General features: G+C 37.5%; 1 protein-coding gene across 1 annotated transcript; it reads right to left on the reverse strand.

Moving 5' to 3' along the window:
* On the reverse strand, positions 1-25,066 carry LOC140237836 (uncharacterized). Its single transcript, XM_072317766.1, has 8 exons — positions 25,006-25,066; positions 24,534-24,599; positions 19,313-19,636; positions 18,576-18,767; positions 8,505-8,840; positions 7,688-7,966; positions 6,481-6,780; positions 1-134 (listed from the first exon to the last, which is right to left on the reverse strand). The coding sequence occupies exons 1-8, from the start codon at positions 25,064-25,066 to the stop codon at positions 1-3; spliced, it is 1,692 nt and encodes a 563-aa protein (XP_072173867.1).
* Positions 25,067-26,600: the final 1,534 nt, after the last annotated feature.

Genomic DNA, 26,600 nt, shown 5'->3' on the forward strand with positions numbered 1-26,600 from the left:
TCAGTAGACAATCTTTCTCTTCATGAAGACAGTGAGACAGGTGATGATGGAGAGGATGAAAATGACGACGAGAAGAACGTACGTCGTTGACGATTTCTGAAGAAACCCTCGACGAGGGCTAGCTATGGGACCCTCTGTCAATAAAGCATTAATGGACAACTGTATAGCGTTTCAGCCTACCTTTCTTAATTTATATTCCTTTCATTTCCTGAGTAGTTTGTGCTTCAAACTCGGTTTTTTAAAGACATACCACTAATTTAAAAGCTGCCTGTAGCTATAATTAGTTATGAAGAGCGCAAAGACACGTTCTTTGACGACACATGCTTTTATCGATTTAAGTTTCTTTCTATCTCAATAAAAGCACCATACATTTAGCCATAACGTTGCAGAATACACATAAAGAGAAATACGATAAAAATCACATGATTTTCTATTTTCAAGCTAATTATATTGTCCAAATTCAACAGTAACCACGAACACATACTGGACTCATATTGCAGTGCCTAACGCTGGACGACATTATATAGATGATGACTGGCGGGGGAGGGAACATACCGAATGTTCCACCCGAAGGGTTTGAAATGCTATTGAGGGAGGTTATAAGTCCCGAGACGAAGTCGAGGGACTTATAGCTCCCATGGGAGAACATTACAAATATGTTCTACCCATGGGCGAACATAACCAATGTGCCTCCATCACGTGACTGTGTTTAGCCAATCACTAACCCGTATTTGACTAACCCATTAAATATCAAATAATAAGCATTCAGTCATTTAGGGCTCACACCTGTAAATAAAATGGACTGTCCCAGACCCCTTCACAAATTCGTACCAAAGATACCAAAATAAATGAAGAAAAAAATTAATTACAAATCAATGATTTAGTTTGGCAAAAAACTGAATAGCTGTAGACATTGAGTATGAATTCCTCTACAAACTGCATTTTGGTTGGAAGATGAAAGCTTTTCTGATGGAATTTGAGGGGACTATATTTCATCGGGTACGTGTACGGAAAATAGGTGATTTTTTGAGTGACAAGAACTCGTAGTCTGGCTTTGCGGACCCCTGGACAGAATTAGAGCAGAACAACCCACCCTGAAAATCTGATGGATGAAAGGTACTCTACTCGAGTAGACTACGCTGGAGCGTGTACGCACGCTGTACTGTCACGTCGTGACTATTGTGCGCTGCCAAAACAATAATTCAGCACACTAGAAAGCTTCCTCAAACTCAACATCTACACCTGACGAGGTTATCAAGGCTTTACAGATCTGGTAAATTTGTGCCTTCTTTAGTCACATTTTATGTGCCAGTATGACTTATTGAGGTGATTTATTGGAACAATTATTTTAACAAAACTGATGATATTGTTAGACTGATGTTAACTTGAACTAACCTCGATTATCATTGGCTGGCTGTTCCCACACCCAGGCCAAGCCTACGTTTCCAAAATTTGAGTGCTTGCTAGCTAGTATAGCGAAGTAAGTATTTAGTTACTGGTACTGATACTACTACTATTGGTTACTACTACTGTTACAATTACGAACATGGCGAATAGGCAATCTACTAGTACTCTCCCAGCTGATTACCAGCAGAAGCTGGAGAGAAAAACATTTAAACTAGGTGAAGACCCAGGCCATTGCTGGGTCTTCACTGGCCGACAGAAGAATGGATATGGGCTGGTGGATGTTGTGATTTCAGAGAGAAGCAAGTCTCGTACAACCATACACGCACATATGCTTGCTTAGATGATCTGGATCACTGGATCATGGGATATTCCATCTGAGCTCGATGCATCCCACCTCTGTGGAACACGTTTGTGTGTTAGGCCCAGTCACCTGGTGCTTGAGAGCCGTGAAGATAACAAATCCAGACAAATATGCCACTCTTATAATGTGTGTAATATTGGACATGATCCAAAGTGTATTTTTCCACCAGCCCAGTAATTTCCTGTCCTTACTCAACTTAGCCCTGGCCCTTCGGTAGGTAGCTCATTACACCTATTTGTATGTTTTACACCCCCCCCCCGGGCCCCACTAACTTTCTTGATAGTGATATCCTAGATCTGTTGTGTTTCATTTTCATTACACCTGTATTACTTAGCTGTAACGTTAGTCTCAGTTAGTGTGGAACACAAATTTAGATAAATTCTTCTTCAGACTCACTAACGTTGGAGCTGATTATTCTATCGTAACTGTGATCACGTGCAATGGAAAAATGCTCTTTTTCAAGTTGTCCTTTAACATATGACCTGACATTACAGTCTTTTTTCCAGTTTTTGTTTCGTTCATACAGTCTGTATCTGTAGTTCCTGTGTTTCGCTTTAGACACTTTCCCAGCTTGTTTTCTGTTCCGTGTCCTCCAGTAATCCCGTCGGCTTTGCAGGTTGAGAAGTCTATGGCGGACCTTCTTCCCTCCCTCAACCGGTACACCAGCAGCTGCAGCTTTCTCGAGGATTGATATCGGTCCACTGTTGGTAAGTTGAATAGCAGAATGTTCCCTGTTAGAACGATTGCGAGAAAATCTGCCAGTGTAGTGGGGACTGGTGACAGCAAAAGCAGCATTCATCGATTCTGCTTTTTGAGTCGAGGAATGCAGTCTTGTTTTCTTGAGCATATTTGGAGATAATCTCTTTGAGATGATGTTGAGGATTTGTTGCTTATCTGCAGCATTGATCGATAGTCTTTTCCGAAATGCTGGGCCTAAAAATCTGAATCTGTAGTCTCCTCGGCAAACTAAGCTCTTCGTATGGCACAGCTCATGATTGCCAACATAGCACAAGAGTATGGCATCACCACATTCAACGAGTGTTCTCTCATACTTAAGTATGTTCCTGGGAGACATTTTATGTGCTGAATTCAATTCTGCCTGAACTCGCTGTGCAATATCATCAGCTAGATTTTGTTGCTGCTTTGCTCTAATTCGCACTGATCTGCCGGGGAAACATTCCTTACTTAATTTCAGTTTTGTGATTTGTCGTGCCAAGGATCGATGTAAATGAGTGGTGCACAGAAAGGACTCGGTATCAATGTTAGCCTCTTCCTTCATTACTTTTTGAATGCCCTTTGCAAAGTGACCATCACTGTCAGTGGTAACAGTTCCAATAAAGAGCCTCTCTTCTGCACTTAAGAGATTCCTTGCACACATTTCTCCCCCGTTCATTTCATCTCCAATGTTTTCATGCAATTTGAGATTAGCCGTACATTTAGGATGGTTGGGGCAACTAGGTGTAAAACCAGCACTTATTTGTCTCTGTCCGTACCTGCACAGTTTGTTGAAAGACTGATGGGAAATCACATACTTTTCAGAAGTAACATTTTCAACTGCTATGTCACGGGCCTGCGTTGCTGGGGCAAATGGTGTTCTCCGACGGCCATGACTAAGGGGCACATTATACTGACGATCAATTTCGATACCTATTGGCGTGTTTGCATTCATACCTCTATTTTGTAGTACTTCCACCACTTTCCTGCGCTTGTTTGCCATATCTGCCTCATTAGATTTCGACATCATGTCCCCACATTGATTCGCATTTTCCTGGAGGCTGCTCATTGAAGCTGGTGGCACACTCATCGATATTAGAATTCGAGCTGCAGCAGACTGTGCAATGTTACTCTGATAAAGTCCAAGTTGCAGTGCCATGTTTGGCACGGCAGTTCTCCTTCCACGGCCCTGTCGAGGAATCTCCTTGTACAGTTTGTGAACACAAGAAATGAAATCACAATGTCTACACACAAAGTGGATACTCACAGCAATCCCTCTATGACTTTCTGCTTCCTCTGGTATAATCAGATCCACTTTGGTACATTTAGGGCTGTCTTTCTTGTGCTGCTTCCAGACGAGATTGATTGTCTCTGCCAATTTCTGCATGTCTATCAGTCGGTGACCTGTTGCATAGCCATGTTCAGGTGTCAAAATTTTGTCAGCAGTGGTCGGTTCTGTCCTCTTTGGCCGTAAAAGCATCACTGTTTTGCTTTGTTGGGAAACATAATCTGGATCTTGATGACCATTTCCATAGGTGTCAGAATTTGTTGTGCGTTCAAAATCTTCTCTCGTCAGGCGAACATAAGTCGTTTGTGACTTAATATTTGATTTTTCTCCTTTAAATGTCATCCCTTTGTTCCATGGTTTGTAACCAGGTAGAAAAAGGTTCTTTCTTTGAGTGCAAAGCAGTTTAGGCCCCATGTTCTCTTATTTCTGTAAAAAGGAGGTTGTTGTGTGGTAGATATATATACCTTGCCACCTTATGTATTTCAAGTTCATGTGTTAATACTTTCTCCTTTTTTTTTTCATACTCCACTAAACTTCTTAGTAAAGGACTATTTCTTGGAAAAGCCAGTGACATCATATTCTAGGATTTGCTCATAATGGAATAAATGGGGTGTCATGACCAATTGCCAAACATTCTTGTGGAGGTCAGTTAGTGATGTCATAAAGAGTTTATGCTGTTCTATTCTGTCTTTCATTCCATCCTTTCTCACAGTTACAACCATGGAGACAGTCTGCATTCGGTGATTGATGACAGCTCAGGGAACATAATCCATAACGACTGGTACACACACTTTAAACCTTCAAACTAACAAGCTCACACACAGGCAGAAAGCACCCAGCAAGACTGACCTACTTTCCCCATACAAGCTCTGCTGGTTTATGTTGAGCTGATCTGTGAACTCCTCCCCCCCCCCCCTCCCTCCCTCTGTCACTCTCTCTCTCCCTCTCTCTCTCTCTCTCTCTCTAACTCTGCTTAACTACAATTTGTTTTCTTTCATGTTCTTGTGGTACTAGATCTTAGTAGCTGGTGAATCAACAAATAATATTGTAGTCATTGTCAAACAAATTTGAATGATTGTGGTATTTTAATGTATTTCTTTGTTTTGGCTGCCACTGAAACATAGTTCAAAATACATAAAGTTAATCTGTCTGATGAGTCAAAGTCTTTAACAGAACTTTGCAGACATACGATGACAATGATTCTCCCTTATCAAAGGATTACTGCACATATTCATATATTCATCTCATGTAGAACTACATGGACACTGCAAGATTTTTTTTTTGAAAATACCTCCATGTGCATCATTTTCAAAAGTGTCCCTTTAAGCAGCTTTACAACCCTTTACTGTGCAATTTCTCATATGATGTAGGGGCAAATATCATCAAAAACACATTTATGATGTCAAAAAGTCAAATAAGAAATATGACCTCCACTATAGGGCTCACACCTGTAAATAAAATGGACTGTCCCAGACCCCTTCACAAATTCGTACCAAAGATACCAAAATAAATGAAGAAAAAAATTAATTAAAAATCAATGATTTAGTTTGGCAAAAAACTGAATAGCTGTAGACATTGAGTATGAATTCCTCTACAAACTGCATTTTGGTTGGAAGATGAAAGCTTTTCTGATGGAATTTGAGGGGACTATATTTCATCGGGTACGTGTACGGAAAATAGGTGATTTTTTGAGTGACAAGAACTCGTAGTCTGGCTTTGCGGACCCCTGGACAGAATTAGAGCAGAACAACCCACCCTGAAAATCTGATGGATGAAAGGTAATATCTCACTTATCCAGGTTAGTGAAGCTGAAACATCTCATTCCTCCCAGCTATTTTACAGAATTTTTTGCAATTTGAATTTTAACACACGTCTCTATGGGGAATTATTTACCCGTGTGAGCCCTTTATAGCAGTCAATCAAAGCCCTCTAGCGCCCTCTCTTGTTTCTGCGCTCTCTGATTATTATCTTTTTGTCCTGTACTTTGTGAAGTGACAAGGAGATTTCTAGGAGTGTTTTACATAGAATCGTAGTCCATCTTAAAAGTTAGGATCTACTTAAAATCATGGCAAGCTTTGTGCATCCTCTAATTTTTTTATATACCCAGTAATATTCAAAATGCAATGTGTGATAAAGACGTTTTTGGTAGAATTTGATTTTGAAAGCAATTTGAAATAGATTGTGAAAGGACGATTAGATCGATTAGATTTTTTTGTGCAACACCCCCTGATCCCCTACCATACACACAACTCGGAAAGTAGTGAGATAGAACTACAGACGATTGAGAAGGTTTACTATGCAGTGGCACTTTCCTCTACTTAATGTGATGAAGGGATCACTTTGAGGCTCATACATGTATACAAACTGTATCATTTGCTTCAAGAATAATAGTTTTTTTGACACATATCAGGATTTATTAAATGCAAATGATGTTGACTTCTGTTCACTTTTTATTTTCTTATAATCATTTATTCCGGCTAAAAGACTGTCTAAATGACTATGTGCCATATTGATATTATTCTATAATACTTTTTCTACTACTATGGTTTAGGTTACTTGGATCTAAGCAAAGGATCTTCTGATGACATCATCTGTCAATCACTGCTAGGTTAGGATTAAACAAAGACATTGGGATGCATTTCCCGTAAGCTGAGCACAACATTTCCATACAAATTCTTTATTTATCGTATTTGTAATTTCTTTAACCTACCAGGAGCAATTTTTGTCCGACAATATTTCATCCATGACAACGCATCTCCAACTCCGTTGGTGGCAGAACATGTGACATTGATGCAGTCATCGGGGAGTGGAGACAGGATCGCTGAGGCACAGCTGGAGGAGGACAAGGTGTCGTTATCAGCTGTAATGGTGTATGTGTGGAGATGTGGGTAAGGCTGGTCAGAGAGGTCAACATGACAGGTGATGATTAGAGTTACCACGTTTCTTTCACCTCTGATTTCCGTCGTCTCGATCTTAAGGATGTTGCCAATAGGTTGTTCGGGGCCGGGGTCTATATAATGAGATTGAATAGTGACAAAACGGGTGAATGCAACATCAAGCCTGAAGGTTCCCTGCAGTGACTGATCAGTCGTCACGACTCTAAAGACCATGAACTGGCATGGACTGGCATGCACTCTCACAAAGAAGGTGGCTCCAGCAAGCGTCCGAGACGTATTTAAACAAAATGACAACTTCTTCATCTGGATGTTTCCGAGACATCATCGGGACGTCACTGCGACGTCTCCTAGACGTCTTCTCAGTCGTGTAGACGTCTTGGCGACGTCTTCTCAGTTGTTGGGTCTCGGCAACATCGGGGAAGGGTCTCAGAGACCTCGCGGACAAAAATAGTCTGAACAACGCAGGGACGTCTCCAAGACAACATGAAGACTGTAAAAGGTCTCCAAAAATAAATGAACCAGATTGATTCTCTCAAGAGACCAGGCTATAATAGTCTCCAGGAGACGTCTCCTCGACCAGCGAGACTCGAGTCGTCACCAGTTCGGCATCTAGTCTCCAAGCAAACTAGATGACCACTTTTATCTGCAGTTTTTTTTTTACTTTGATTATTGGGACATCCTGTGTTCACCCAGCACATGGTCGTTCGTTTACTTTTCTTGTCAGTGCTAACACGATATTGTTACACTGTCAACACCCTGACTTCTCTTCATTCGACTTATTGACACTATTTAGATGTACTTAATTCTAAATTCTGAAGTTTGCAGATAAGCTGTTGATCAGACACGGTTATTCCGGTGAAACCTTTGCGGAATCACGTGAACAAAAGCCACTGAAGGTTATAATTCCTTTTATCTCGGGGAGACAGTTATAAAGGGATAAAGAAAACATTTTAAACTTTTCATATTGCCGTTTACTTAATGCCTCACTATTCGTTAACTGCGCCTTGTTATTAAATTTACCTGGCTGTGAGGGACAGTAGGTCTCGGTTGCTTCAGTCTCTCCGTATTCATTTATACCAGTACACACGACATCGATGCATACGTTGGGTTGAGGGTCAATCGTCACCGTAGGAGAAGCTGAATCGGAAATGATGCTATCGTCGACTGCAATGAGGTACGTGTCGATTGGTGGAAAGGGTTGATCTTCTGGATCCACGTGGCAAGTCATGATGAGGCTTGGTTCATCATCATCCTCTAGAGTCTCAAACTCTACGCTTATGATTTCTTCTGATGGCTTATCTGTTGGATATGATTATTTGTTATGTTTTGATCAATATCCAAACCAGTACCCGGTCACCAATGGGAAATAAAGTTAGAAGTAACTTCATTTGATTGACTTTGCTGGACGGAAAGGGAGTCAGATAAGATTTCATAAAACGATGCCCAAAATTAGTAGGGGGTTGATTTTTACTTCCACACACTGGGGAAGCACGTGTTTAACAAAACAAATGGCAGCCGTTCACCAAGGTAACAGCCGTTTACCAACAGGGTATCATACAGTGTCAGTATCATTTTAGATGGTTATGCATCCAGCTTCGATAATGGGACTCGTGGTTAAAAAAAAAAAAAAAGGTATCTAAAAATTAAGGATGATTTACCGAGCATGATAGCCTGAATAACATCGATGAGAGCGTGAATGAAAACATGTACACTTAAAGAATACATTCGACTACAACGGATTGATAAGAACAAAAGTATGTGCTAAAAATCTCTGCAACGAATGCTGCATCATTTACATAACTCACAACTTTGGCCATACTGTATGAAGACTTGTTACCTCTTGGACAGTGTGTGCGCGTGGCTGAGGTTGTTCCAATCCCGTTCGTCGCGGAGCACGTGAGTTCGATGCAGGCGTTGGGGCGTGGTGAGAGGATGGCTGAGGCGCTGCTTGATGACGATAGAGTTGTATTCTCAATCCCGATGGTGTAGGTGTGGAGGTACGGGGACGGCTGATCAGTGAAGTTCACGTGACAGGAGATGACCAGATTAACCAGGTTGTCTTCGCCTTTAATCTCTACAGCATCGATGGATAAGATGTTCTCTCCAGGAGGTGTACCGGGACTTGGAGTGATACATGGAGTGATGGACTGGGCAGGGGACTGGGGTACACCACCTGTTGAATTATTTAAAGTGTATTCGCATATAATCCGTAAAAGACAGATGAATAGATAAAATCAATTTAAACAAATATAAGACAGATAAATACGAATGTTATTATAGATCACAATATCTATATACACAGGTCAAAGATAGATAGATGGCGCTCTTCACCTAAGGAACGTATCTTCGGATCTCTCCAAATCAGCCAGGGAATTTTTCATTTTTGTACCCTTCAATTTGTTAATTCACCACCTCGAACATTTACAACTGTTTTCACTGTGTCCTTCTGAGCCGACTAGACGACTTTCAAAGATGATGAGTCAGCGAAGGCCCACCAGATCTCAAGTTAAAAAAACGACCCCACCAACACCAGCGAGCGGGCTCCAACCCAACAGTGCACCCCCTGCTCCAAAGCAGGCGAGCGGAGCCACTGCAACAGGATCGCCCGGTGCCAGCCCGACAAGGACCCCTGGAGAGTCTGCAAGCCATAATATCGACAGATCTCCATTGCCCGCCAACAACCCGGACACAGTGCAACAGGGTGTCCATTCAGATGCATCGGACCATGATATATCTATTGAAACGACCCTTTCTCCGGCACTCGAGGCATGCTTTCAGCGGATGAGCGACAAGTTTGAAAGGATGCTTAGAAAGGTGTCCGATAATCTTATCACAAAGCTGAGTGAAATGGAGAGCAATTTCAACAGGTCTTTGCTTGCCGAGAGGAAGCGGATCGACACCCTCGAGAAACGGCAGGCGGAGATGAAAACGACAATCGACGAGCTGAGGAAGGAGGCAGATGACCTTCGAGCCCGGACCATCATCTGCGAAGCCGCCGTCAACAAGAGTGAGCGTTTCCTGAGGAGAAACAACGTGAGAATCGTCGGGATTCCCGAAGCTCCACAAGGAGACGAGCGAGAGGACTGCATCCAGGCTTCGGAAAAGATCCTTCGCGACAAATTCAACATCACAGCCAAAGTGGAACGCGCTCATCGTGACGGTCTTAAATCGAAGGACCGTCCACGTCACATCCTAGTGAAGCTGTTGTCCTACCGGGACAAAGTGGATGTGATGCGCAGCTGCAGAAATGTGTTGAAGAACGAAAACTACTTCATCATCGATGATCTAACAGCAGTCGACCTCGCGGAAAAAAAGAGGTGGTCAAAGCAGGTCCAACAGCTCTACAGTTCGGGAACAAAACTCCGCTTCTACGCCGGGAAGTGGCGCCAGCTCGGTGGCGCCCCGTATTTATTTGAGTAAACGTTCTGTATTTTTTTTTTCTGATTGATATCCGATAATTGTACTGAATATATTATTATTTGAAATTAATATTGATGCAAAGTTTGTATAAATAATTATGATACTGGATATTTGATATTACTTTGAATATTCTACTTATTTTGTTTATATTGCCCCGCACTGATTATATTAATGTTTGACACATTATCCCAGCGTTAAGAATAACATATAATTGTTTTTATATTTTTGATTTTTCCCTTTTTATGGATTAACATTTTTTCTTTTTTCCTCTTACGGTATGAATATACTAAATTTTATATTCATTTGAATTGATCTAGGTAAAGGGTTGTATTTAAATCTGAAATTTGGTGTTTTGATAAGTATAGATTATTTTCTTTTTTTCTTTTTTGTTTTTGTTTCAAGCATAATGAATACTGCAGTCTCCCCCGATAGTTGAGAACGTTCCAATTCGATCATGATCGTTCGCTCATTGTTTATGATGTGAGTGTAGCTTTTTTTCTCTCAACCTAATTTGATACATCATAATGATGTATCTCCGAATGATTTTTTCTAAGGTATTGCATTGAATGATTGAGTGTTTTGTATTGTTTAGTTTTGGGTAGGTTAAACAAATCTGATTGTAATCGTCCCCCATAAGTAAATCAGGTATTTGAATAATGTATCCTAATGGTAAGAATCGATAGGCATTGTTACACCCCGAATTAAAATCGATCAAGCAATATTATGTCGCAACTATGCCGTGAGATTGGAATATCTTTTCTGTTTTTGTTCTTTCTTACGGTCGAAGTTTGATTTTGTTCTTTTCTTGTCTTTTTGCAAAGTGTTATCTTATCTTATGGCCCAATTTACTCATCAATTTAAAGAGTTGCTCAGTAACCACGCTCTGATATACAAACGACCATGCTCGATATCTTCATCAATACCCTGACTTGCAATCGATTGTGGATTTTTTTTTTAATCGTATGGCTCGATGTATTAATCAAGTTAAAGGGTTACTCAGTAACCACGTTCTGATTTGCAACCGATCATGATTTAATGTTATTATCGAAACTTTAACGTGTTATGGATCGTAAAATATCTAGCTAATTTTTCTTTTTTCTTTTTTAATGAGACGTGAATACCGTTATTTTGTTGTCAATTTTTTTTTCTTTTATTGTCTAAATATTGAAATTGGTTTATTAAAGTACAGAATAGTGTTATATTTTTCTTAGTTTTTTGTATGAATTAACCGATTTATTAAGTTAGTAATTATGTTTTAGTAATATATCTTTTTGCATTTACACAATCTCTGTACTGTTATTGAGAGTTCTTTTATTTTTTTTTGTTTTCTTAAATATAGTTGTAATGTTAATAGATTGGAAATTTGCAGTAACCCTGACACTACACATAAATCCTGTATTTATTTTAATTTTTCTGTTCGTGATATATTAGGACATTTTCATAATATGCCTCTTAGGCAATAAAAGATTAAGATATAGTTATGATTGATTTAGTAAGAAACATTATTATTTTTATTTTTTCTTCTTTTGATATCCTTCTTTTTTCTCTGTCTCATAATAATTTTGATTTTATGAGATTTAATTACAAACTTTTCTTCAACATTTTTTTTTCTCTTTTCGTTGCTTCCAGGAAAGAACTGTTATTAATAATTGTACGTAATAATGGTACATTAACTTTTTTGTGTGTGTGATAGTTATTGATAGGTAATGAAAGTACCAATGAAATTAGTGAACGGTACAAATTCTAAGATTGTAGTTTGAACATAAGGTTATTTTACTCCTGTGCTCCTTTGGAGAGACCGATGTGACTCCTTAAATTGATAGATGTGTAAGTCCCCTTATGACGTTGATGTGTATGAGTACATTGTATGTGTGTGCGTCTTTATATGAACGTGTGTGTGTGTGTTTGCGTGTATGTTTGTGTATGTGTTTGTATGCATGTGTTTGTATGTACCATGTGTGTGTGTATGTATGTACACTCTTTCTTTTCATTCCCTCTTCTTCTTTCAACAGGTCAGTAGATTTCTCATTACAGGACGTGCGGTGGTTTTGTTACGACCGTCAGGGTCTTCCAGCATTGAATCGATTTAATGGCTGATTCGATATTTGATTTTGACTTCAGTCGTTTGAATGAGCAGGATTTTCATGATTTATTTGTATTTGATTCAAATGACCAGAATGCTACTGCTTCACTGTCATTTGACAACCTAATATCCAAAGATATTAATTTTCATACAAATGATATTTTTAATGATAAATTTCAAGATATTTCTTCGCCATATGTCACTGTTAATCAATTAAAGTCCAAAGATGTTAGCGAAAATTTCTCCCTGATGCATATGAATATAAGAAGTTTAAATAAAAACTTTGAAAATTTGCGTATTTTTTAAGATAATTTTACAGACTCATTTTTTTTCTGTAATTGGGCTCACAGAAACATGGCTCACTGATAATACTGCCTCTTTATTTAATCTCCCAGGATATCATTTGATAAATAACGACAGATATAATAGAAGTGGTGGGGGTGTTGCCTTCTATGTTAAATCCAATTTTGATTTTTTCATTCGAAAAGATATCTGTCGATTGGAAAGTTTTGTTGAATCCTTATTTATAGAAATCAAAGTGCCTAATCGGAAAGATATTTTACTAGGCGTAATATACAGGCCCCCTGATGCTAATATGAAATTATTTTTTGATTATTTTAATGAATTATTACAAGAATCTTCAGTTTTGAATAAGGAATGTTATTTAATGGGCGACTTTAATATTGATTTAAGTAAATGTAATGATTCTTATTATCCCGAGGAATTTCTCAATATTATGCTCTCTGCATATTTCTCACCCTTGATTTCAAAACCAACCCGTGTAACAGAACAATCTGCCACTTTAATAGATATTTTTTGTAATGTAAACCCTTTTCCTGATTCTGCTATTATACTTACGGATATATCTGATCATTATGCTATTTATATGTGTTCATCTTTACAGTTAAAGACGAAAATACCTCAGAATTATGAAAGAAGGCGTAAGTTTACACCTCAGAATATAGCCCAGTTTCAGGAATCTTTGATGGAAATTGACTGGTCTGACTTATATGTGGTGCAAGATACGAATGTAGCTTATGAAATTTTTATAAATAAGATTGTTACTTTGTTAGATACACATATTCCATTAGTTAAAAAGAAGTTGGGTAGTTACAAACGTGATCCAAGATTGCCATGGGTGTCAAAGTCATTATTACGTTCAATTAATCGTAAAAATAATTTGTATTATGTAAGTAAGGTTAAAAAAAACACAGCAATCCCGTGATAAGTATACGGCATATAAAAATACTCTCACTATGGTAGTGCGTAGAGAAAAAAGGAATTATTATATGAGAAAATTAGATTTGTTTAAAAATGATATGCGCAATACTTGGAAATTGATAAATGAAACATTGAATAAGCATAAGGAAAGAAATGTTATTTGTAAAATTAAGAATGATGGATTTGAAATAAAAGATTTACGTATGATAGCAGAAATATTTAATTCACATTTTTCAACTGTTGGCCGGAATCTTTGTGCAAATATTCCGTTGTCTACTAAAGAATTCTATGATTATCTGGACGTAGGTAATCAAAATTCAATCTTTTTTTCCCCTGTAACAGTATATGAGATTTTAGATATTGTTCATAATTTACCTTCTAAAAGAAGTTCTGGTTATGATGATATTGATAATATACTGTTAAAAAATATAATACCTTATATTGTTGATCCTTTGTTTCACATTTTTAATCTATCAATATCACAAGGGCAGGTACCAGATGTTATGAAAATATCAAAAATAGTTCCAATTTTTAAAAAGGGTAATAGGGAAGAATTGAATAATTACAGACCTATTTCTCTTTTGCCTAATATATCTAAAATATTAGAAAAGATAATATATTCTCGAGTTATAGATTTTTTAAATAGAAATGACATTTTGTCAAAATATCAATTTGGATTTCGCAAGAAACATAGCACAGCACATGCAATATTATCTTTCACTGAAAAAGTATCTCGAGCAATTGATAAGTTTCAACATACTGCAGGAATCTTCCTGGACCTCTCCAAGGCCTTCGACACGATTAACCACGACATTCTTGTTTATAAACTTAATCATTATGGTATACGTGGGAAGGCCTTGGAGTGGTTCAGAAGCTATTTGAAAGACAGAAAACAATTTGTTTGTATAAACAATGAAAAATCTTCTTTGCGCTCAGTTGATTGTGGAGTTCCACAAGGAAGTATACTAGGGCCGTTACTTTTTATTATCTACATCAATGATTTTCCAAAATCTTCAAATGTTCTTTCTTTTATATTATTTGCAGATGATTCTAATCTTTTCTTTTCTCATTCAAATCCTCATACATTAATTGATGTCATGAATATAGAATTGAACAAGATAATGCAATGGCTAAGAGCAAATAGATTATCGCTTAATTTGCCGAAAACAAATGTGATGTTGTTTAGTAATACCCTTGATAAATTGCCACATGATATAATTTTTGAAAATGAAGTGATAAAACAGGTTTATTCTGTCAGATTTCTTGGTGTAACTGTAGACAGTAAGCTTTCTTGGAAACAGCATATAGATTGTATATGCCGCACTATTTCCAGTAACATAGGTGTAATTAATAGAGTAAAGTTTTGTTTTTCTGTTAAAAAGTTGCTAATGTTATATTCAACGTTAATTTTACCTTATTTAACGTATGGAATTATAATATGGGGAAATACACATTCAACTTATTTGGATAGATTATTTTTGTTACAAAAAAAAGCACTTCGAGTAATATGTAATACCTCTAAATATTCCCATACTGACGGATTATTTGTGGAGAATAAGGTTTTAAAAGTAAGGGATTTGTATTATTATTACCTTGGTCAATTTATGTACAGTTTGTATAATAAGTCACTTCCTTCAGTTTTTGAAAATATGTTTAATAAGAATAAAAATATTCATAAATACCCCACTCGTCAAACAGATGAATATCATTTGCCCCTTACCCGAACTCTATTTACAAAATCCACGTTTATCTACAGTGGCCCAAAATTTTGGAATTCCCTTGAGAAAAATATAAAAGATTCCATTAGTTTGAAATCATTCTCTAGTAATTTAAAGAAATATTTGATTAGCTCATATGTACCCCATGACTAGTTTGACTGTTTGGAATTGTTGTTCTTTTTTCTTCACCCTGCATCGAGAATGTTGACCTGCCCTTCGCTCTCTGTACTCTCCCTCTCCCCCTCCCGCCCTCTCTTTCCCTACTCTCTTCTGTGTGTGCACAATGTATGTGGATGCATACATGTGTGTGTACGTGCGTGTGTGTGCGTATGTGTATGTGGGTACGTGTGTGTGCTTGTGTGTATGTGTATGTGTATGTGTATGTCTATGTGTATGTGTGTATGTGTATGTCTATGTCTATGTGTATGTGTATGTGTATGTCTGTGTCTATGTGTATGTGTATACATGTGAAAGCGTATACACTGTACTTCATGTAACCATCCGATTTGATTGAATGAAAACTGTATACTTTCAATGATTAGCTTGTACGGTACATGTATCGTTGTATTGTGTTATAAAGTCATATATAATTAATGTATTGTAGTAATGTAACGTAAGTGAGGGGACTGCAATCTACAAGTTCGCTTTTTAGCAGCCCCTCAATTTCCATTTCCATGAAGTTCTTTTAAGAACCAATATGTATTATTATGTTCCAATATATGTAATCATGTCAAAGTGTATTAACTGTGTTTGATTGGAAATGAAAATAAAAAAACATGCATGTGAACATGCATGTGTAAAATGAAAAATAGGAAACATAATGTTGATATCCATAATTGGAGTCTGTGGTGATAACTACAACTATAGAAATACACATTTCAAAAGCATTACGGTTCAATAATTTATAGGATTCGTATTTCAGTCTTTAGCCACAAAACTCACATAAGGCGGGGTTCCCACTATCGTGCGATCCGTTACGAACGCGACGATTGGACATTCGTAACTGACCGTGGAAGTTTTGTTGAAGCGGGGTTCCCACTATCACGATTGGCACCACGATTGAAATCGTGGTCTTAATCGTGAAGCAATCGTGGCGATCTTATCAGATCGTATTAGATTGTATCATATCTTGAGGTCAATCGTGGCAATCGCGTTAATGGTAGAAAAATTTTTGGACGGTTCAAAATTTTTCTACGATTAACACGATTAATTTTTGATAGTGATCATCGCATCAGATTGTCTTGGATCGTATCAAAACGCAGCAAATCTTATCTAATCGTGCTTCTTGATTGTGTTCGGGATCGACTTTTTCACTTTCTTTCTGTTTATTTTGAACATTTGCCTTTATTTTACTCGCAAATCGTATATATTTTGTATTCCGCCAGGTTGAATAAGGGAGGGGTGGCACAATGAAATGTAAAATAGCAACACCACTGAAACATCCACCAGAAGCAGAATGTTCCACATACCCCACAAAGTAACTTTTTGTGACTTTTGAAAAGTTACCATTGTCGTGGATGTAAGGTCACTCGAGTAAAGACCACTGTTATTACATTGTATTTTTCATATAGAAGTTAGTCAATAAGTGTAGCAATACCCCTGCGAATAATTTTGCTTAAGACTTTTTTTTTTGTTAAAAAGTGACATTATTTTAGGGGAGTTACCTTTCTGTTGTGTATGTATGTCGGTTTTCTTAAACATGTTAAATAAAACAATAAATCAAGTCAAACCAACCAAACTTTCAATACCCCATGAGATAACGACATTTTGAAATAAAAATGCCTATGATACATACTATGCGAATATGAAATTAAACACACAAGCAATGCTATCAGTTCGGCCAACTTTCTTACATTGAGCGTATAACACATATTATGCTAGCATTCAAAAAGAGCCTATCCTCTTTTTTAGCATCAATTTCATCATATTTTCTTCATGTATTTCAAAGAAAGGTGAAAACATTTCGCATAACCTCGTATCCAAACGTGAAATTTCAGACGACTTCAACGAAACTTCTACGATCAGTTACGAATGTCCAATCATGGCGTTCGTAATAGATCGTACGTTTACTTAATGCCTCACTATTCGTTAACTGCGCTTTGTTGTTAGATTTACCTGACTGTGAGGGACAGTAGGTCTCGGTTGCTTCAGTCTCTCCGTATTTTAAACATTATGTAGCTTACGATGCTAATGAAATGCCCACACAGTCATACAATTTACCGTTTGGAAATAATAATCTACAGATGCATGATCCCACCTCGCGGAAAACAAAAATATACATAATCTGCGAGTAAAATAATGGTAATCATAAGATATTAATGATAACATGACTAACACAATATATGAAAAAATCTAATTATCTACGATAAAACTGTCATTTCAGGAAATTTTAAACAAATTAATTATATATGTAGCTTACGATGCTAAAGAAATGCCCACACAGTCATACAATTTACCGTTTGGAAATAATAATCTACAGATGCATGATCCCACTTCGCGGAATACAAAAATATATATAATCTGCGAGTAAAATACGGGCAAATGTACAAAAATAAGTGGAAGGGAAGTGAAAAGAGTCGATCCCGATCAACACGATTAAGAAGCACGATTAATTGAGATTTGCTGCGTTTTTATACGATTTCAGACGATCTGATGCAAAGATCACGATCGAAAATTAATCGTGTTAATCGTAGAAAATTTTTGAACCGTCCAAAATTTGGCTACGATTAATGCGATTGCTACGATTGACCTGAAGATCTGATACAATCTGATACGATCTGATAAGATCATCACGATTGTTACACGATCAAAACCACGATTTAAATCGTGGCGCCAATCGTGATAGTGGGAACCCTGCACGTTTGCCCCTTATAGTATTGACCAATAGCATGGAAGGGACACGTATGCAGGTAAATGTTAGTCGAAAGAAATATATGCAAAGGAAGGGAAGGAGTTCAGCTATTCAAGGTCACTACGCGTACTTATTTCCATTACTGAATTCATAGACGGACTCAGCCGGAAAAAGTATTTCCTGTTTGGAAGAAATGTAAGCAATTCTGGCTATTAAGTACTCTTGTCCAAATGCATTTTAGATTCCCTTGCCACCAAAGAGGTCTTCATCTTATGAACAGAGGTATGTTTGGTTCCATTTCTCAAACTATTTCTCCTGTCGAGTTACATATCACATGTAATTCAAGTATATAAAAGATAGAGTTTGAACGATATACATAAGTTCAACGGTATTTGATTTATTATAATATTGGAGCCGTCTAGGTTCTGCTGTGGAATTCATTACACATCTGTATCTCACATATAATTCTTTGTTTTGCTCTCAAAAATACAGGGGGAATTTATTCATATAAATTCCGTATAATGCATACGAATCCACCAATACGTACTTTGTGCAAAGTAGGAGGGTACTGCCATTGGAATTAATAAGTAATGATATCAAGATTCATGACTTCACCTGTAACCTCCAGAGTTGCCGAGCGCACGACTCCCAACACGTGACATTGAAGTATATCGCCGTTGTTGGCTATCGTAGCAGTGAATGTCAGTCGACTGTTTATGTCGTAATAAGTCAAGCTATCAACTCCGTAACTTAGGCCTTCATTCAATTCTGCGTTTCTAAATATTGCCGCCGCAGCCTCCGGATCTCCTGTAATACGATAAATATAAAATGTTTAACACATCAGTACATCAGTACAGCGTCTACAGCCAAGGTTATGGGAGCACACTGACCATTGTCTCGTGACATCTGTCAGATTAGAGACAGTAGTGAAAATTACTTGTAAGATAGAGGGAGGTGGTATATACTTGTTGCATCTCTTCAAGTCTCTTAATTATGCTACACCAAAATAACTTGCAACGATATTATGAATACTTCGTGTGCAGCTTTTGTTTTTGAGACTTATTAATGGTGATATACACCTCTACATAGAAGGGGATCAATGAAAGCGTCTTAACATGTTAATGTCAATACCGTTCAAGTAGTCCATCCTGGCAATGGGTTTGTGTGGATCAGGGGCCCCGGGGCAGGGGCCCCGGACCCTGGCCGCGGAACATTTTTTTTTTCTTTGGGAGGGGAGCGGTTGATGACACTAGTATGAACAAAAAGTTTAAACTGGCAAAAGCCAAAGAAGAAAGTGATTTTATTGATTTAGAAAAACAACATACATTTTAAGGTACATGCTACTAACTCACGTTCTCCAGCACATCGCACGCCAACGTCATCGCCGTGGTCACAACCGGCGTCATGGGAGCACCCCCACGGTAGTCTATCGCACTCTGAAAGGGAATTTTTGTCTGACGTGCGACAATAAATTCCATCGTCTAACCAAATAGGGCCCGTTCCTCGTCCGAAGTGTGCGTTTGGGTGGACCGAGGCAGCCCCCGAGTACCCAAGTTGTCGGCACACCGCGTTTCCCTCCTCAGTACCCCAACCTAAGTCACACGCCGTGCCCCAGACCCCGTCACACAGTATCTCCACTCGGCCTTCATGTTCGTCAGCCCCGTCGACAAGTCTCACTGAAAAATAATGGAGAAAACATTTTTTTTTCTTCCATCATGAAAATAGCCATAACTGAAAGCGAGTTTTTATCAAGTATGCACGGCTGGGACTTACAAAATGCAAGACACATTCTTTGTATTCTGGACTCAAAACGTGAAATTTATTATATACAAAAATGTTTAGGCCCTATCTACAATATCTATTATTCTCAGTTACATATCAGTTAATGTGGATCAGGAAAGCTTAGAAACTTGGCTCATATTCGTATTCACAAGACTAGCAAAATCTTGCAAATTGCATCAAAATTAAAATGACACTGGTTCACACTTAAGAGAAGGTGGATGCTAAATCAACGAGTCAAAATCGAATCTTTAAACTGACGTTGTCGTGCTTTTTAATTATATTTGCTTACCTTGTATTTTGTAGTATGAATAGGTGGAAGAGATGGAGTATCAACAAACACGCAAATACAGAACCAGCCGAACCAGGTGTTTTGTAGTATGAATAGGTGGAATAGATGGAGTATCAACAAACACGCACAAACACAACCAGAACCTCCATGGAGTGAGAAAAGCGCGAAGATCTGTGCTGTGACTATTCGCTGGTGTGTTAGTTAGAGGTATCTGGAACGAATCCATATTTTTCGCTGATACTCACCAGTTCTACCATCGCAGGGCCGCGAGCAGTGGCTGCCTCGGAATCTGTACGTATAGGTTTGCCGCTGAACGACTTTGGCTGTCTGCAAAGTCAGTGTTGTTCATCCACCCTTCTTTTATCCCTTTCCAATCCACTGTTCTGGCAATAAGATCATAATACTATCTATCCGTAAAGTTTCAGCTTTACATTCTGGGTTATGATATGTCACATTATAATTTCGTATTGAGTTTGCACCTTATTTCTACATGATATGAGGGATAACTGTACATATGAACACATCAAGGGAATATTTTCACTTCCGTCATTGATATTTCAAAACAAGACAAAATGACATATTTCAAATGGAAACGAAAGTCAGGAAAACAATTTTACAATACGCTAGACTCTCATAGGTCAATGCTGTTGAGGAAATATGTCTAAAACTTATTGAGCTATTTCATTCTTCAATAATTATTATTTATTGACATGTAAATGGATAAAAAGTCCATCTTTATAACTAAAATTATTCCAGGTGTGTGTTCAATTCGTCCTTCAAATTCACAGTGATATGGTGGAAACGCACAGACAATATTGCCTTCATTCAGAAATTAGACAATAATATCCTGCTAGGCTTGCCAGGTCCACATAATAAGCAGAGCTGGGATTTCGAACTGAGACATGACTTACACGTAAGCCTGTGGGGTCTTAGGGCAGAAAAAAACCTCTTCAATTTGAATAAATCTATTCTATTCCTTAATCCACATCTGTGTTTATACAACTTGAGAGATAAAAGTTAGAAAAGAGAAGTTATCATCTTTCTGTCATACGTTTTTAAAGCCGAAAAGTTTGAAATGAAAAGATTTACCCGGCGTCGCTATTAAACCACTAGAGGGTACGCTGATTAAAGAACACAATCTTCCCTTTTCTGTGTGTTGGATACGTGGCAATTATTGTCCTCGATGTGCGTGATTTTAATTACGGAGTATTATGGCTTACCATTTACTCAAACATGTCAATATTCCATATCATTACTACTTTCTATGATAGAAGCGTGGGTTTTAATTGTTTCCTTTCACAAACACAGCCTGAAATTAGAGAAAATGGTAAGGAATCTATCCAATATTAATGAAAACAACACAGGTGTATATTGCGTTAAGATTTCCAGAGTAAAGAGACGAAATGTGAGATATTTCATTGTTTTCAGCTTGTCGCAAAGTCTTTTCATGACCAACCACTCTTGATAAGGACACTTTCACTAATTCATTCAGGCTTATTGTACTTACTGAGCAGCTGATGTCTACTTAGCTTACCCGCACTGACAAAATCACGCCAGATATTCGTATGTTATCTACGGACAGCATCTAGTAACGTTGGAGCATGACGAAAAACTTTGAGTTCTAGACAGTGATCAAGTCTGGTTTATTTTTCACACTTAACATTTTGTATCTACGGTTACGGTCTTCCTGGCTTATTAATGTCACATTTTATGTGAAATAATGATCGGGAGGCGATTATTACCAAAATAAGAATTCCTTCATTCCTTCCTAGGTACCCTTAGGTAGACCGATGTTCCTGAAAGCTGTTCAGTCTTCTAACTCCCGATTAAACCTTGGTGGCATGTTGTTTAATGTCTTAAGAATTCACAGCAATTATGGGTGATATCAAACTCAAATCTTCACAAAAGTTGCCTTAAATGTGTACCAAACTCTCTGCGGCATTTTAGGATAAACTGCGTGTTGGTTGCATGAACAGGAGACACATCATGTCACCTTCTACTGGCATGAGGCTGAAGTTCATTTCCGTTTACTTTTGTTCCTCTGTTAAAAATGATCGAATTAACGAAGGGAAAGTTATTTGAATGTGTGTGGTATGTTGTATGCCAATTAGTGGTATTACCTCTTCTTGGAGGCATTGAACACTGTAGCTAGCAACATGCTTTCGAATGTATAAGGCTCATGTTCTGAAGCGGAGATCGGAAAAACTGAGGACACGTTTCGAGTTGGCATAATACATCCTTTCACAGTGTCAGACACGCGTCTTCACACGTAATCATCAAGTGCAATGATGGACACATAGAGACTACATAAAGTGGGAGGAAGAAAAATCACTCCTTATTGTAACGGAAAGGGTTCCATTTCAAATCTTTATGGTTTTTATGTCAGGTGAACACTATAATTTATGTCAGGTTGGCCGTAAACGGAAAGTGTTCCATGAAATGTAGTCGACTTTATACATGTTTTTAAATTTACGTCTCCCTCTCTACTAAGTATTAGAGAGTCCGATGAGGGAACGGCAAATTTCTGCCATCGAAGCCTTATCTCGGATCGAGGGAGAGAGCTTGGGATACTCCTATTTTCTGGTTTAACGACGTAAGATTATGTTCAGATATTCAAGCATCATCTTCCCAGGGATATCTAGGGCAGATTTTGTGTATTTTCCGAGCAGTATTGCTTTGTCGCTGTGCCGCTAACGGGACTTGAAAAAGTGTGGTGATGTATCTGTGTTAGAGTTCACTTCCGTCACACAAACTGTGCATCGTAATGACCCAATGTTTGGAATCGGAAAAGGAGCGGATATTCCATAATTATGAATCATCACCTTCGGTTCGGGTATCCCAGATATTATATGTGGATTGGATTGAGGGATGAGGTTTCTTATTTATTGAATGCATTTGTTTAGCTCCACGTGTAGAGCTATTAAATTGCTTTCTCGTGCTTTTTTATTTTTTTTTCTGCACAATGCCTTGCGTCCTCATTTACTTTAAAGCCTTAATATAGCAATAAGAAGAAAGAAATATTAACTTATATCAAAGGTATAATTTTTTTCTCTCTGGGTTAAAAAGTCGTTTGTATCGCAAATATTGTATCAATCGTGCAGGTGGTATTACTTTGTACCCGGCAATGCGATCTGATTCTACCTGTCGTGACACTTTACCTTGTACAAGATTTCTATATTGTATCATTGTTCAACAAACCAACAGCATTGATTGTAATGTTTGTTAAACTACACCACTTAATCATTGTCACGGATGGGTTTACTTAAATAAACACTTTTTTTTTCTTATATGTGTGGTTATTTAACTTATACCCACGACACTGAGTAATAATTTTGTCAAAATACGATAGGAAGTCAACGTCGCACATAAACATGTGCTTTTTTGTTTTGTGTTTTTTTTCTTTCATTAATTAGTTAAGATAATGTTTATCTTGGATTACATTATTTCATGGCTTACTGTGTTTGTGAGTAAAGTGAGTTAGCATATGTGTGTGCTTGTTTTTATGCAAAGGGGATGTGTATTGTTTATTTTCTTTGAAAGTCATAAACATGTGCTTTTTTGTTTTGTGTTTTTTTTCTTTCATTAATTAGTTAAGATAATGTTTATCTTGGATTACATTATTTCATGGCTTACTGTGTTTGTGAGTAAAGTGAGTTAGCATATGTGTGTGCTTGTTTTTATGCAAAGGGGATGTGTATTGTTTATTTTCTTTGAAAGTCATTGACATAATAAAAAGAATTTAACAGGCAGTGACTTGCAGGTAAAGACCTCTCTTCAACAATCAGCGCTGAATTTCACTGATATTTAGAAAAAAAAACTACAAGAAGAAGAGAAACAATAGAATCGAAAGCTGAGATATTACCACGTAATTATTGGCAGAGAGATGAAATTGAGGGGACTTTTCCACTTTATATAAATGATTGAAGTATCGTCGTGTTTTAACTATAATGCTGGAAGAAAAAAAAATCGAATTTGACAAAAGGATCGCCCCAAGAAATTATTATCAAGAAGCTGATGAATTCAGGTATATTCGTGTTAATAATTTCACACGTTGAGTTCAATTTCTCCAAGACGAGAACAAGAACATATTCTGTCTTATTTCATCCTGCTTGCACGTCTTTGAGAAGGAACTCCCACTCGTCATCTGACGTCACAGGTTTGAAGGACGATGCGACATTTTGGGCGAGGTGCCAGGAAGAGGAAGGCGCGAAAACTGGCAGAAAATGATATAAAAATCTACTCGGTTTTTCAAGAATATCATGAAAATAACCCAAACTATGGCAGTAATATTATGAATTTAAGATTATACCTCTCAAATTAGATCTTTATTAACTCTTTTAAATATTCATAATCTATCTCTTATTTTCCTTTCAGACCCTCTATCTAATAGACATAGTTGATTAGGCTATCTACAGTACTGGTTGTTTGTACGCCATCGGTAATCTGTACGCCATTTAAGTACCAGATCACGCGTTCTGAGCCAAAGACTTTATCGGCTGTACATTCGGCTGTAACTTCTTGGTCTGGTGTCAGCGGGCTTGGTACATCGAGAGTCACGCTGGATCCACCTACATAGATCAATAAAAGATAAGACGAAAACAAAACAATGCGACTTGATGGAAGTAAGACAGTATTCACGTCATCTGAAATCCATTCCGCCTATTCATTTTCTCAGAGATACACGAGCTAGTTGTAATATTTAAGTGATTCAATAGACACATATTCGAGACATCATTGAGACAAGCACTGTCCTGCCTTTTAGTTTTCTTTTGTTTAAATATTATTTCTTATCTTTATCCCTTTTTTTGAGAGAGGTTTTTGTCTTTCTATAACAAAGGTATTTTCAAGCAATATCCTAGAAAAGGGGTGGTAAAAAATAATACATAAGAAGAATTGTGATGCAACAATCCACAGTTATGACTCAGCTTTGAAAGGTATATTTGATGTAAACGATTTTAATGTTCGTAATCTTACCAATATGGCGGATGGTGATAGAAACTATCCCAAGAAGGACTAATACTCGACTTCCAGTCATCATTCCCAGACGCTGTTGAATCCTGGAGTAAGAGATGGAAGGTAGAAAAGGAATAAAATTATAAATATTCAACACTTTGATAACAGCTTGATGGAATACTTCAAAAAGACTCAGGAGAAAACACATAAAATAGTAAACGCAGAGATATTTCGCTTTCCCTGCTTTTGCTTTAAGTAATCACCACTACAAACTTTTTAAGGAATGGAAAAAACCAAACTAAGTTAACTTTCATCATGAGAAAAAATGCAGAATAGGATTAATAAAATGAGATCAAAATATTTACGCTGTTTGCGACGTTAATACTTTGGCAAGTTTCATCGCCTGATGTCCGCTCTCTCTGTCGACTTTTTATTACAGTGTGTGCATGGTGTGTGCAGACTATTCGACCATCACTCATTGTTCCTTCATAAGATTCTTCCGCGTTTGCTGCTGTTGTTATAATGGTTCAAAATATTTTTCCAACACACATTATACAAGTCAGGTAGCATACAAAATATAAAGATGTCAAATATTACCGTCCTTTTCAGTATAATCACAATATTCTGGGCATTCTATGTGCACATATGTGGAGCTATTTTATCTATTTGCGCCAAGATGAAGTCATAATTATGTACAGTGGTATTGTGAAGTATGTCATTTTTATGCATGAACCCCTGTTTCTTGTGTTCTTGTAACAAAGACCAAACTGATGTCATCAATACATCCTGGTTTAAAAATTCAACACTACGCTTATGATTCCTTGTTACACCCTCAACACGAGAAAAGTTAAGCAAAGATATTCATGTTGTTAAAAAAATATATATCTATAATGAATAGGCTACTTCTGATGAAATTGGCAAATTTTGGAACCCAATTTAGTGTCCCCAGTGGTGAAAATCCCAACAGTATCAGTACACTGGACTAATATTCTGTAATATTTTGTAGCACCCTCAGAAAGCGAGTTAAGAAACACATTATCTACATTATGATCCATTTCAGCTATATTCCTACAGCTCCTTCTAGGAGCATGTTAGGTGCTCAAACTTATACCTAATCACCATAATATGAATCTTATAAACTACTACACATAGTTGTGTCTAATGACAAATTATTCGTGCTTTGTAAGGAGAAAGTTGCAATCCATATGTCTAGTGTACAATATCAATGCAATCTTTTAAGGGACACATTTTCCTGCAATTTCTTATGTTCAATTATTCGTATAATTATAAAGATGCAAAACAGACTTAAACTCAGTAAATAATTTCCTACTATATCCAAATGCGTGGAATATTCTGTAAGGAGTTTCCTCTCTCTTTTTTTTTTTTTTTTTGTCATTCGAGTTATAGCACTACCCAAAAAATAAACGACATATCTATTCAGCTGCAAAACATATGATACAATCAAGTCAAGACGACAGTCAAGAAGAGAAAATTCAGGATCACTTGCAGTGACCTTATCGATAATGATTCCGAAAGGGGAGGAGTAAGTGTCTTTACCGATCTATTGACGCGCCTTATATTCTAACGTAAATGTCATTAACGATCCCATTGGAGGG

This window comes from Diadema setosum, chromosome 14, assembly GCF_964275005.1.
Source record: "Diadema setosum chromosome 14, eeDiaSeto1, whole genome shotgun sequence".
NCBI classification, from domain to species: Eukaryota; Metazoa; Echinodermata; class Echinoidea; order Diadematoida; family Diadematidae; genus Diadema; species Diadema setosum.